The 14,433-nt window shown below is 54.3% G+C and overlaps 1 protein-coding gene across 2 annotated transcripts in view; it reads left to right on the top strand.

Annotated features, from left to right (window-relative positions):
• KLHDC4 (kelch domain containing 4) overlaps positions 1 to 14,433 on the top strand; it is a 51,040-nt gene that overhangs the window by 12,188 nt on the left and 24,419 nt on the right. Inside the window, exon 5 of one of the 2 annotated variants that reach the window (XM_081791583.1) lies at positions 8,140 to 8,276. The exons of the other annotated variant lie outside the window; for it this stretch is intronic. Coding sequence (XP_081647709.1) covers positions 8,140 to 8,276 — 137 coding nt within the window. The remainder of the gene's footprint in view (positions 1 to 8,139; positions 8,277 to 14,433) is intronic. 2 annotated transcript variants of the gene reach the window in all.

The following is a 14,433-nucleotide window of genomic DNA, read 5'->3' as shown; positions in this document are numbered from 1 at the left end:
GCCTGCTTCGGAATCTGTGTCTCCCTCTCTCTCTGCCCTCCCCCCCACTCATGCTGTCTCTTTCTCAAAAATAAGTAAACATTAAAAAACAAAAAATTTTGGGGGGGGGGGGTGCCTGGGTGGCTCAGTCGGTTAAGTATCTGACTTCGGCTCAGGTTGTGATCTCACAATTCGTGGGTTCGAGCCCTGCGTCGGGCTCTGTGCTGACAGCTCGGAGCCTAGAGCCTGCTTCCGGCCTCCACGCCGGTGACCTCGCTCCCCTGTCCCGTCCAGCCAGGCCTCTCCTGTGAGCTGTCAGGTAGTCGAGCTCCTGCCTTGATATCTTCTCCAGGAAGAGTCCTTACCTTAAGATACCTATCATAGGAAGTAATTTCGTTCGTGCTTAGACTTTTAAAAAAGTAAATTTTGGGGGCACCTGGAGGGTTCAGTCGGTTGAGCATCCGACTTCGGCTCAGGTCATGATCTCAATGGTTTGTGCGTCCCAGCCCTACATCGGGTTCACTGCTGTCAAAGCACAGCCTACTTTGGATCCTCTGTCCCCCTCTCTCTGCCTCTCCCCTGCTTATGCGTGCTCACTCTCTCAAAAATAAACATTTGAATTAAAAAAAAGAAAAAAGAGCAAGGTGAACTCTCTGAGACCTCTTTATTGGGCCTGAACCTATTATTTTTATGTAATGTTTTCAGGGGAGTGTGCATTTTGCAGGTATCTTGTAGAAAATACTTTTCTTTTTCCTTACGCTGCAGGACATCTTAGAGCTACTGTGTGTTTATTCTGAGATCAGTGACCTTGATAAAAATACATTTTTGGAGGAAATTTAGCATGGGTCAGTAACCTGGCCTAGATCCCTTCCTTACTGCGTTCCCTTCCATTCACTTAACGGCTACAAAATAGAATCCGAAACAGACCCCAGGCTCCGAGCTGTCAGCACAGAGCCCGACGCGGGGCTCGAACCCACCAACCGCGAGATCACAACCCGAGCCAAAGTCGGTTGCCTGACCGACTGAGCCATCCAGGGGACCCGAAGCAACTAGACGTTTTTTGTTTTTTGTTTTTTTTTTTGCAACTAGACTTCTAAAACCTACCTTATCGAAGCTGTGTTTTTCTAGTGGCGTGTGACTTCCTTGCTGTGCGTCTTGACACACGCCTGCAAACTAGCTTCCACAGACACGACTGGTAAGATGCTGTCCTTTACGCACCATCAGTGACGCTGCACAACGGCGCCTCCGGATGTGCAGTCCATGTGCAGCTTTTGCAGAAGGGGAAAAGATGAATTTAGTTTACCCTAAATTCCATTTTCTTCATCTTCAGGGGTGGCAAGCAAAGGGAGATTTTTTTAATTCTGTATTTTCTTAAGAACCTAAAAAAAGGAGTTTAGTAGGAAGTGCAGATGTGATTTATCATAATTTATCTTTAACTGATAGATTTTAAAGGCTTCTCTCCGGGATACTGGTTTGCGTTGCCGTGGATCCGAGGTGCTGAGCCCTGGGTACAGAGCCCCGGGTGGTACCTGACATTGCCGTGAGCAGTGCACTTGTGACCTGCCCTTTGCTTGATTTCTTTGACTTGAATTTCCTGATTTTATTGGATGACTGGGCTTGTGTTTGGTGGTTAAGGTGCCTTCCGATCTTTAAAAGATGGCCCTGGTTTGAAGTTGGTAGGAAAGTAATTTGCCTAGTGCTTCTCATTTAGCAGTTTTGAAATCATTCTTGTATTTGTTTATTTTTTTTGAGAGAGAGAGAAAAGAAGGAGCTCATGTGCACAAGTGGAGGAGGGGCGCACAGGATCCGAAGCAGGCTCTGCTCTGACAGCAGAGAGCCCGACACGGGGCACGATTCCATGAACTTTGAGATCGTGACCTGAGCCAAAGTCAGATGCTCAACTGACGGAGCCACCCAGGCGCCCCTTGAAGTCATTCTTAAAAGAAGGTAGAAAAAGTTCTTGGTGACCCAGAAATCTCAACACGAGATCCCATACAGGAGTTGTGTTTAGTTCAAGTAGATCTGTATCGTCTTTCCTGTTTTCTTGACGTTGGGTTCATTGATTTTCTTTTTTTCTCAATTTATACATTGTCTAAACGTACATTTTTTTCCTGTTTTAAAATGTTTATTTCATGAGAGAGAGAGAGAGAGAGCATGAGCTGGGGAAAGGGCAGAGAGAGAGGGAGAAAGAGCATCCCAAGCAGGTTCTGTGCTGTCAGCACAGAGCCCTATGCAGGGCTCCTTCCCATGAACTGTAAGATCGTGACCTGAGTCGAGGTCAGGAGTCTGATGCTCAACCGACTGAGTTAGGCGCCCAGGCGGTTGTTACTTTCTAATTGGTGTATTTGTCCGTTACATCTCATGTGGTTATCGATGTGGCAGTCAATGATGGCTTTGATGCTGCTGTTTTCTACTTGTCCCATCTGTTCTGTATTCCTTTTGCTCTCTTTCCTGCTGCTCTTGGGTTGATTGTATTTTAAGATGCCTTTTTTATCTTCTCTGTTGGCTTATTTGTTGCTCTTTCTTTCTGCCTTGTTTCCATGGTTGCTCTAGGGTTGCACTTACATCGTCTCCCTTCCAGCGACCTTGTGCCCCTGCTCATAAACTGTCAGAACCGTACAGGAGAACATCCACATTTTCTCCTTCTGTCCTTTGTGCTGTTGTCCCCACGATACAACGTGATTGGTTTTGCTTTAATTAGCTATTACGTAAAGAAGTCTTAAAAGGAGAGAGAAAAAGATCTGTTGATGTACGAATTGACTGTTTCTGGGGCACTTCGTTCCTCTGTGTTTTCACTCGCTAATGTTCTCCTTCAGCCTAAAACTTGGTTTACTGTTTTTTGAAGTGCAGGTCGGCTGGCATCAGCTTTTTTCCATCTTTTTTTCTAAGTGAAAATGTCTTCATTTTACATTCATTTTACAGGATATTTTTGCTAGATACACAGTTCTAGACAGCGCTTCAAAGCTGTTCCGTTTTCTGGCTTACGTTGCTCTAACGAGAGGTTAGTGGTCGTTTTCATCTTTGTTCTGCTATATGTGATGGGTCTGTTTTCCCCTGTAAGGATGCTTAAATGATTTTCTGTTTACCTTTGGCGTTTTAGCAGTTTGATTTTGAGGCATCTGCTCATTTTTCGGGAATCCAGTTACGTGTATGTTAGACTGTTTCATATCGTCCAGCAGGCAAGGAGTCTTTACTTCTTTCTCCTCCTCCTCCTCCTCCTCCTCCTCCTCCTCCTCCTCCTCCTCCTTCTCCTCCTTCTCCTTCCAGTCTTCTTTGTGTTTGGCTTCATTTCGGAAGTTTCTGTTGCCCGTTAGGGTAGATGTGCCGTGTACCTGTTTACTTCTTGTTTTACCAGTGCTGTTTCTGACACACTGAGTTGTTCAGGTCTGATTGCTGTTCTCCCGTCTAGTTATCACATTCATATTTTCCTTTAAATCTTCGGGCGTATTTATAACTCTTCTCCAGTCCTCATGTGCTAGCTCTCTCATCTCAGTTCTGGGTCTCTTTCTGCCGACCTTTCTGCTGATGGGGCACATCTTCCCCCTAGCAACGTACGGTTAGGTGCCGGTCGGGTGGTGCTCCTGGCCGTCAGCAGCACCTGGCTAGATTTGTGAATGCTGCCTGTTGTTGGATTTTGTTCTCTTCTGTCAGTGAATGATGAGTTTTGTCCTTGCAGGTGGTTCAGTCACTTGCAGATCATTGGGATCCTTTTGAGGCTTTCCCTTGGGATGGCTTAGCTCTAGGGTGTGGTCTTTCTGGGGTCTCCACTGAATGCCCTGGGTGTTCAGTGACACCTTCCACTCGGTCCAGTTGGAACTTGCTGGTCTCCGCACCAGCGCAACCTAGCCCTGGTGGGTGCTGACCCCGCCCCCGTGGTCTGGCCCCGCCCCCTGTGCAGCAGAGTGCTGAAAGGCTCTGGCGGGACTCCTGACTTCCTGCGTGGATGGACGTCCAGGGTGCGCGCTCTCCATATCCTGCCCTGGCAAATTCTAGCAGTCCTCAGCCAGCGTCCCTGAACTCTGACCTCTGTCTCCTCAGCTTGGTAAGGCCACCTGCTCCGTTGGGCTCCTTTCTCTGCATCAGGTGCAGGAACCGCCTCCAGCATTGAAGGGCCCACCCCACCCGTGCTCCTCCTGTTGTCCGATGGTAGTTGCTTCACGGATCCTGTCCGGTTTTGTCCGTGTTGGCAGAGGGAGGACTAGAGTGCGGCAGGGGTTCCCTCCTGCTCACAAGTGCGGGTTTTATGCCTGTCTCCTTAGGGTTAGCCTTCTCTTGACTAGTATGTTAACTTTTCTCTAGGCGTTCACAGTCACTGGGGAGTAGGTCAGATGAAGCTCAAGGTCACTGACCGTGGACCCACCTTCCTACCGTCGCAGGGGTTCTCCCTGGGCCAGACCTGCTGCTGCAGTGGAGTGGGGGGTGGGGTGTGGATGGTGAGCTCCTCCTCAGTCGTTGTCTCCTTCCTGGGGAGTGACTTTTTAAAAAATTTTTGTATGCATGAGCGGGGGAGGGACAGAGAGAGGGGGAGACACAGAGTCCGAAGCAGCTCCAGGCTCAGAGCTGTCAGCACAGAGCCCGACGTGGGGCTCGAATTCACAAACCGCGAGATCATGACCTGAGCCGAAGTCGGACACTCCGACATCGGAGCCACCCAGGCTCCCGAGTGACTTCGTTTTTATTTTTTTATTTATATTTTTTAAATTTTTTAAAATTCTTTTAATGTTTTTTATTTTATTTTATTTTTGAGACAGAGAGACAGAGCATGAGCAGGGGAGGGGCATTGAGAGGGGGAGACACAGAATCTGGAGTGGGCTCCAGGCTCTGAGCTGTCAGCACAGAGCCCGACACGGGGCTTGAACTCACAGACTGTGAGATCGTGACCTGAGCTGAAGTCGGACGCTCAATGGACTGAGCCACCCAGGCGCCTCAGGACTTCGTTTTTAGAGAAAGCTTCCCAAAACTGATTACGTAAATAGTATTCATTGTCAAAAAAAAAGACAAGAATTAAAAAGGGAAGTAAGTCCATTGTCCATTCTTCCAGAACTATTTCATATATTTGCGTCTCTAAACACGTCGTTCTTCTTCTTGTACGTTGGTATTTCTTATTAGCTGGAATATACACAAATCCGTGCGAGTGCACGTGGGCGCACGCGTGCGCGTGTGTGTGTACGATGGCCTTCTGTAACGTGATATCTCAGGACCCCATTGTATTGCGTAGCTTGACTGTACCACCTGACCTCACTAAACTCCAAAAATCATCACATCTGCTTTCATGCCGTGAAATGATCAGTTTGTTTCCCGTAGACGGACTGGTGTTTTAGAGTGACGGGAAACTGACCTGTCCCGAGAGGGGAGGATCTGTGCGGAGACGGTGCATTCAAAACTGGTTACTAATGGGAGGTGGAGAGGGCCGTGCCGCCCTAATATGCCACCGGGACCCTCCAGCTGGTCCAGGCAGGAGTGGCATCGGTGACGGAGCCGCGTCCTGCCGTGTCCTAAGTGCCGGGCGGGGCCGAGAGCCCGCGCTGCAGCGGAAGCCCTGGGGCGCTCAGAGGACAGTGCTTCCTGAGAACTGTGCGACCCACCCAGCGTGCACTCTTTCATGGAGGTTTGTGAGGGCCGGAAGCGCCTGCCCGGGTGCCCCCACCCCACCCACCCACCTACCTGCCGCTGAGGTGACCGCTTCTGAGCTCTCTGGCCAGAAGACCCCTGTCGTGTTCCCGTCTCCCGCCCCCTGGTGTGAAGGACACGCCTGTGTTGTCTGCTTCGTTGCCTGGCACCCGTGGCTGGTGATCCCAGGGTGGGCCAGCGCGGCATCTGGTCTGTGCCGGCTGTTGCCCGAGCGAGCACCGCAGCCCGGGTTTGCGGGATGCTTGCGGAGGTTTTGGCTGTGGGGTCTGTCCCCTCAGACACGCGGTTGACGGGTCGCCGTAGCACCGGCCAGATGGCGACCGTCCGCGAAACGGTGCCGTCGGCCGGGGGGTGCGTGTCAAGGAGCGGGATGTCACGGGAGGCGGACTTGCAGCCGCCGGGCGGCCTGTGAGGTGTGTGGCTGTGGTGGGGGTGGGTTCAGGCGATCGTGAACCACACACGTGGTTCCCGTGTGTCCTCTGAGCCCCGGGTCTTCAGCCAGATCCCGGGCCAGGCATTCTGCAGTGGGGTCCCGGCGCAGAGCCTGCGTGTCCTCAGGGTGACGAGGTGGGCGGGCTCTGGAGTTCTGGGCGGCGGTTCCACTTCGATGTGTGTCGCCCTTCAGTCCTGTTTGGAGAAGAGTTCTCCTGCTTCCCCAAAATACCCAGCCCGAAGCTCCAGAGCCCTGGACTAGATAGTCTGGAAATGGCCTGTAGAATCCTCCAAACCCACGTCTCCTGTGTTTGCATCCGTAAAGGTCTTTTTATGTGGAGTAGCGTTCTCTCCTGTTTGGGCTTTCTGAAATCCGTTTCCTCACACGGTACTTTGCCTTTTCGGGAAAGGCCTTTTTAATCACGTGCTCTGACTTGCTTTTTCCCCTCTGGTGGGGGGTCTAGCACGGCGATCCCCGGTCTAGCGTCCAGAGCATTGTCCTCACCCCCTGGAGATCGGTCTCAGTGGTGACGGGGAATTCTACCGCGTGCTCGCTTTAGGAGCCCCAGGACGGCTTGGAAAAGTCGTGTGTTTCCGTGCTTGTGTTTCTGGGGTGCTGGCTATTGTTGCTTCATTTTCTTTTTCTTTTTTCTTTTTTTTAAGTTTGTTTACTTATCTTGAAAGAGAGACGGCACGAATGGGGAAGGGACAGAGAGAGGGAGAGACAAAGAATCCCACGTGGGCTCTGCGCTGGCAGATCTCACGACGTGGGGCTCGAACCCGTGGACCGTTGAGATCGTGACCTGAGCCGAAACCAAGAGTCGGACACTTAACCGACCGAGCCCCCCAGGCGCCCCTCTTGCTTCATTTTCATTCAGTTAGTGAGTAACCTTGGGTAGTGATGTGAGCCCCGGAGCTCCCGTCCTCACTCGCCTCCGCCTCACGTGGGCACGTTGGTTCACGAGATGTCCCCGTGGACCGTTGTTCTGAGAGCTCGGTTACCCTGCTAGGCCCCGCAATACTCCAAAGTGTGCTCACGTCGGCCTGAGAAGCTTCGCGTTGCGAGGTGCCTGGTCGGCACAGCTCCCTCCTTTCCTGCGCCCACTGGCGTGAGCTTGCCAGGGCTCCTGGGCGTGCGGCCCAAGGGCACTTCCCTGCTTTTGCTTGCCGTTACTATCGTGCTTACGTCTTTTATTTTTAACATTTAAAAAAAATTTTTTTTTTTTAACGTTTATTTATTATTTTTTTTTTTTTTTAATTTTTTTTTTTTCAACGTTTTTTATTTATTTTTGGGACAGAGAGAGACAGAGCATGAACAGGGGAGGGGCAGAGAGAGAGGGAGACACAGAATCGGAAACAGGCTCCAGGCTCCGAGCCATCAGCCCAGAGCCTGACGCGGGGCTCGAACTCACGGACCGCGAGATCGTGACCTGGCTGAAGTCGGACGCTTAACCGACTGCGCCACCCAGGCGCCCCAACGTTTATTTATTTTTGAGACCGAGAGAGACAGAGCATGAATGGGGAGGGTCAGAGAGAGAGGGAGACACAGAATCGGAAGCAGGCTCCAGGCTCCAAGCTGTCAGCATAGACCCCGACGCGGGGCTCGAACTCGTGAACCACAAGATCGTGACCTGAGCCGAAGTCGGACACTTAACCAACTGAACCACCCAGGCGCCCCTGTGCTTACGTCTTTTAAAGATGAGCGTGTAAACGTTACATACGCATGTGTGTTAGTGCAGTTTCAGGCGTGCGTGCCAGATAGCCAGGGAAGGGATTAACGAGGACAGGCGTTTATACATACAAATATGTTAATATTTAATAAAAAGGAAGCCCTCTGTCAGTTTGTGTTAGACCTGACGTAAGCTTCTGACATAATTTTGTCCATTTTAATGAGACGCGAGGTCATCTAGATATATTTTGCAACCCAGGAGTCCGTGGAAGCTTATTTGCCGGATGCAGGAGGTTTGAGGAATTTCCCCCTCAGACGCAGGGGAAGGTGATGGCCGAGTGCGGGCGCCGGCCGCGGCTGCCGGGTGCACTGCTCTGGTGGACCTCGCGGACGCGGAGCCGGCCCTGACCTCTGCCTTCTTCCCGCAGGCTGTGGTGGTGCCCCAAGGTGGGGGACAGCTGTGGATCTTCGGAGGGGAGTTTGCCTCTCCCGACGGAGAGCAGTTCTACCACTACAAGGATCTCTGGGTCCTGCATTTGGCCACCAAGACTTGGGAGCAAGTAAGGTAAGGTGCCGGGTGATGGGCCCGACCTCTGGCCTCGGCCGCTGTCCTGTGCCGGCGTTCCGCGTGCGCAGTGACGCGGTCAGAGCCCTGGGAGACCAGCCTCGCGGTCACCGAAGTGAAGGCAGAGCTTGTCTTTCCTCTCGCTCCTTCTCAACAGCTGCCCGGCGCCGGACTCTGTTGAGGGTGTTGCGGGGGCCAGCGCCGCGTCCCGTCCGCCTCGGCGGCGCCTGCCTGTGTCATTTGGGGCGCAGCTCTCGTCCTGGGCCGTCGGAGGCAGCTCTGGGTTTCAGCTTGCTGCTGTTTCCCCCAAGGGCGTGCTCTGTCTGGGTCAAGTTGACATAGCAGAGCTGGAAAGAGGAGAGGAAGGCGGGCAGAGCCTTCCTCATGTTCTCAATAAACCAGGCTCTGCCCCCGTCGGTGACGATGACGACGCGAGTGTCACGCCGTAGTGCACGTTCTCCGCCGGTCAGAGCTGGAGCTGCACGTCGCAAGAATGAGAGCGGAACGGCGTGGAAAGTAGTGTTAGTTGGCTTTATCCTTCGGGGGTGCACGTGCCCAGTTGCCGGGGCCGCGCACAACCCAGGTGTGGGGTTCCGTCTCCACTGTCAGAGCAGCAGACCGGAGCTTCCTCAGCGGCCGGGGCAGGCGCCGGATTGCAGGGTTCGGGCGTGGGGCCGCACCCTTCTCGGGTCCTCGGCCCAGGGGAGGGTCTGTCACTCTGGAGGCTGTGCTCACTCATGTGATGATGAGCCTCCTAGGAGACTGCCGGTGCCGGGCTGTCGGGGCCGGCTCCCGCCAGCTCCGACCAGCGTGGGGCCTGGGCGGTGACCCCGCGGAGGCCGCGGTGCCGGTTCAAGCGTAGACCGCAAGCCCCGCTGACCCTGCTGCAGGAGACGTGATCACTAGAGCGCCTCTGCACACGCGGCCCGCCACCAACTTCGTTTCCCTTTCTCTTACTGGCTTTGGGAAAGGATCCTGGTCTTGGTGGGCACAGCAGTCCCACCAAGTTCATTTTCGTATGAAAAATGGATTTTGTTACGTATTTGTTGAAACTTCGTCTTTTAGCCTCCATTTCAAAGTATTTAGGCCCAGAGCACGCGCTCTTTGTCGCCTCTCTCGCTTTCCTTGTGTACTTTTAAAAACCCACTCGTTATTTGTTGCCTGTCCGTGTCTGGCGAATTGATTCAAGACATCTCCTTAGCATTTTTGTCTGTCTGAGTAGCTTTTTGTCCATAGTAACGGCCGGCTGAGGGACAGCGATGGGCTCCGCGAGCACCCACGGCTCTCTGGCCGCGGCTCAGCGGGGCCCGTGCTGCCGGCGGTGCCGCCCCGAGCCGCTCGGTGGTGCGCACACCTCCCCGTGGCCCTCAGACTCTCCCGGTTGTGTGGCACGTGCCGCGGGTGTCTGTCACACGGAAGCAGGGGGGCACTGTGGACGTAGGGCCGCTAGGGGATGTGCCCTCAGAGGGGCTTGCCGTGGCCGCCGTTGCCTTGATGCGGCCCAGGGCCCGCTGTCACCCCAGCACGCGTGCACGGCATTCACGGCCTCTGTCCCGTGTTGGAAGTGGTCCCTGAGAAAGCGGTCCCTCGGTGCTTGAACGCTTGCCGAAGTACGCGGTGTGTCGTAGAGCCTGTTCGGAACTAGCGGGAAACCGCGGAGGCGAGGCTTCCGGGCTTTAGTCTGGATGGAGTGATGGGGCGGGAAAAGAGCGTGGGCTTTACTTTCCTTTGCGTCTAAGTTGTCCCTTTTCCGGCCTTCCTTCTGGGTGAGGACCTCGGCTCCGGTGGGTGAGGGACAGAGCGCCGCTGTGAGCGGTCCTTGGGCCACGTGCCAGCATCCTCTGACTGGAAGGTGCAGCCCGTGGGCACAGACCTGGGAGTCACGAGGCGGAGGGTTGTCGCCGGCTCTGCCTCTGATTCCGTTTGCGAGGAGACTTCAATGACCGGCGGGCTTCTGGGCTCTGGTGCTTCGCGCGTTTATCGTTAGGAGGTGTCTTCTGTCTTAAGCCTGCTGGTGGAGCAGGAAGTCCCAAGTGGTGTCACAAGACAGTACCTGGTGACAGGTGTCCATTTGCTCACCTTTGTTGTCTCCTGCTCTTTTTTTGATTAGACGGCAGAGCTCCGGAGACATGTACTCATTTCAGTTGTTTCTTTTTCAGATTTTTATTTAAATTTTAGTTAACACATGGTGTAGTATTGGTTCCAGGAGTAGAATTCATCACTTACATACACCACCCAGTGCTCATTGCAACACGTGCCCTCCACCCCCACCCACCCCCTCCATCAGCCCTCAGCTTGTTCTTTATCGTTCAGAGTCTCTTGTGCTTTGCTTGCCTTGATACTCGCTGTCCCGTATGTTCGTGTGTTTTGTTAAATTCCACATAGGAGTGAACTACGTATGGTATCTTTCTCTCGCTGACGTAACTTCGCTTAGCATAACATCCTCCGGCTCCATCCATGTTGTTGCAAATGGCGAGATTTCCTTCTTTTTGGTCTGTGAATAATGTTCCGTTGTCTATATACCACATCTTCTTTATCCGTTTGTCAGTCAGTGGGCATTGGGCTCTTTCCTATCTTGGCTATTGTAGACAATGCTGCTATAAACATCAGGGTGCATGTGCCCCCTCGAATTTGCATTTTTGTATCCTTTGGGTAAATACCTAGTAGGGCAGTTGCTGGGTTGTAGGGCAGTTCTAGTTTTAAAGTTTTGAGAAATTTCCATACCGTTGCCCAGAGCGGCTGTACCAGTTTGCATTCCCACCAGCGACGCAAGAGGGTTCCCCTTTCTCCACATCTGCACCAACATCTGTCGTTTCCTGAGTGGTTGGTTTTCACGATTCTGACAGGTGTGAGGTGGTATCTCAGTGTGGTTTTGATTTGCATTTCCCTCATGATGAGTGATGCTGAGCATCTTCTCATGTGTCTGTGAGCCACCTGGATGTCTTCTTTGGACAAGTGTCTGTTCAGGTCTTCTGCCCATTTCCTCGTGGATTATTTGTTCTTGGGGTGTTGAGTTTAGTAAGTTCTTTATCGATTTTGGACACTAACTCTTTATCAGGTATCAAACATCCTCTCCCATTCCGACGGTCGCCCTTTAGTTTTGCTGGTTGTTTCCTTCACCGTGCAGGAGCTCTTTATCTTGATGAGGTCCCAGTACGATTTGCTCGTGTTTGCCCTGCCTCTGGCGTGTCGTCTCCCACCCTTAATCATCTCGGGCGCTGAGCCCCAGCCTTCCCGAAACTCTTGGTGCCTCGACCCTCGGGGTGCAGCCCCGCCACCCACCCCGCCTGCCCCCGGGGTTGTCCCGAGACCAGTGAGGAAAGTGAGCAGGCGCGGTCCTTTCTCGGGCCGGTGCGCTGCAGACGGGTGTCCCACTGCACCGGGAGCCGCGAGACATGACGCGTGTGACCCCGTGAAGTTCTTTGTGTGGGAGGCGGTGCCCCGAGGGCAGCACGCGCTTCCTGTAAAGTGGCGAGCGGCATGACGGGAAACCGCGCCCAGGACCGGAGAAGGCGAGCTGCAGCTGGTGTCGTCTGCACCGTCACTTTGCTGTCACGGGACACGTGCGCACGCTTCGGCCCCGAGTGCGCTGATGGGAGCGTGCCCGGAGAAACGCTCCCTCTCGTTTTACACGGAAACATCCATGAAAAGCCCACGAAGCAGAACAGCACGTGCCTGAGAGGAAAGCCCGGGGTGTGTGCGCGCGCCCGTGCCCGCCAAGGGCGCCGGAGAACCTGCGCGCGCGCGGCCGGAGGTCCGGTGGGTCCGGGTGCTGTGCTGGCTCGCCGCCCCTCGCACCTGTTCAGCACCCCTCCGTTGCGCTCCCGCGGCCTGGGTCTTCTCCCCTCACGCATTTCTTGCGTGTTTTCCTCACGTGAGTTCCAGAATCCGATTTGCAGGTTGTGTTTTTAAACATCCCAGTGGGACTTTGGTTGGACTGCTTGCGTTTGTAGACTGCACTCCGGGAGACTCGCCATCTCTCTGGTCCTGTCTTTCTGATCAGAAGGTCGTCCTTCTCTCCAGGTAGGCTTAATTCTCACCCTTCGGTAACATTGAGGTAGGTGCCTGGAAGGAGGGTTGCGGAGTCAGAGGGCACGGGTGTCTCTACGCCCCTCACCTGGCATCTGTCGCCCCACAGAGACTCCACCCGGCCCTCCGTCCCCGTCCCCGGCCATTTGCTGGCGGTCCTCCCCCTCGGGGGCGGCAGTTCCCGCTGCCGCGGGGCGGTGTCCTGTCCTTGCTGGCACTCGGGGAGGTTCCTCGGAGAACGGTTGAGGCGGTCCCAGCAAGAGTCGGTGGCGTTGTGGCTGGGAGCCCTGGCAGCCTGGGGACGCGGCCCAGAGCTAACGCCTCTGTTCTTGATTCTCGGGCTTTCCTGCACCAGCGAGCACCCCGGGACCTTCACAAACACGCCTCCCTGCCCTCACCCCAGACATCGAGTCTGGTTCAGAGCAGGTTTAAAACGGGGCTCAGGAATCTGCATTGTATTTAACCTCTACCCACCCCACTCAGTGACCCTGACAGCAGCGGGAGCCCCACTTATTGGTCCACTGGTCTCGGTCTCGTGCCAGTTTTGAGCGTTGTTCACTGATGTGAGAACGCCTACTGCCCTTTCGTAAGCAAGAGAGCTCCTTTAGATTCCTTAGACCCTTAACAAGCAAGGTCGTGTAGATTGTGCTTTTGTAATTTCACTGATTGTGGCAAAACGAAAGCACCACCCTGTTTCCTGGTGGGGCTGTGCTGGCCCGAGGGGCTGGGCCCAGTAGGACTGTGCCAGAGGGCACATGCACCGCTGGCTCAAGCCTGCCATCCGTGGGCTCAGGCTGCGGCCGCTGCTCCTTGCTGCCCCTTGTGAAGGGGTGTGGTCCACGCCCTGGCGCAGTGGCTGCCGTTGGAAGAGGGCCGCTGTCCTCCGTGGTCTTGTCTTGCTGATCTATAAGAAAAGCAGGGAGAGGCATTCAAAATGCAGACTGAGTGTACTGTTTCTGGGGAAGGTCTCCGAGCTCAGGAGAACCCACGGGGCTGTGGGTTCGTATCGCTCAGGAGGAACAGGCAGAGTCCGCCGTGAGCTTGAGTCTTCCAGGACTGGCCCGGCACCGTGCATTCATGTTTCAGTAAACGTTTCCCACTGCCGTGCGGGTAGTTTTACAGTGGGGGGGGGGGGGGCCTCGAGAGAAGGGTTGCGCGTTGGTAAAGGCCAGCATCAACTGTACTAAATCGGCACGTAGATTTAGTCCCTCTCTTGGCTGCCAAACCGATTTCTCTGGTGGAAGGGCGGGACGGATTCCCTCTCGCTGCCTGGTCGCTTCTCATTTCCTAACACAGCACGTGTGTCCCACCCACCCTGGCATGCATGGGCCCGTCAGGGGAAAACGACTTCAGCTCGCCAGCGGGAAAGGTCAGGGCCTGCGGAGGGGAGCCAGGGAAGAGCCGCTCTTCTGAGATCTGAAGTCAGGTCACCAGAAGGGGGGCCTTGATCCACCTGTGCCTGCGTGTGTCCCTGTTTCACAGCCCTGGATGCTTAGCGTGGAGAGAAGAGCACGGGCCCTGAGTCGCATCACACCGCATGCCTCGTTCTGCCACCCGGAGCTGTGTGACCTGAGCGGGTCCAGCCACTGCCCCGAGTAGTGTCGCAGTGCCCGGGTGGGTGTGACAGGTACCAAATGCAGTCCCCAGCGCCTGCGCCCTGTCCGGTGCCGTGCCTGGTGGGGAGCACCTCTGCAGCCACCAGAGTTACTGCAGGGTGGCCTCTCCACGTGGTGCTGATGGCCGAAAAGGGACCAGATGCCAGTTTGGTTTCTGTGAAAGCGCTTTATTAAGAAGTAAACTCTGGGGCGCCTGGGTGGCGCAGTCGGTTAAGCGTCCGACTTCAGCCAGGTCACGATCTCGCGGTCCGTGAGTTCGAGCCCCGCGTCAGGCTCTGGGCTGATGGCTCGGAGCCTGGAGCCTGTTTCCGATTCTGTGTCTCCCTCTCTCTCTGCCCCTCCCCCGTTCATGCTCTGTCTCTTTCTGTCCCAAAAATAAATAAAAAACGTTGGAAAAAAAAAAAAAAAAACCTATAAAAAAAGAAGTAAACTCTGATGGATGTACGTGGTCCTGTGCAGCTCAGTGAATTTTACAAAGGCAAACGCACCTGTGCGCTCAGATGCAGAAGAGA

This window comes from Panthera onca, chromosome E2, assembly GCF_046562875.1.
Source record: "Panthera onca isolate mPanOnc1 chromosome E2, mPanOnc1 haplotype 2, whole genome shotgun sequence".
Classification (NCBI taxonomy): domain Eukaryota; kingdom Metazoa; phylum Chordata; class Mammalia; order Carnivora; family Felidae; genus Panthera; species Panthera onca.
The sequence above is the reverse complement of the archived record's forward strand: the minus strand, read 5'-3'. Positions and strand labels throughout refer to the sequence as shown.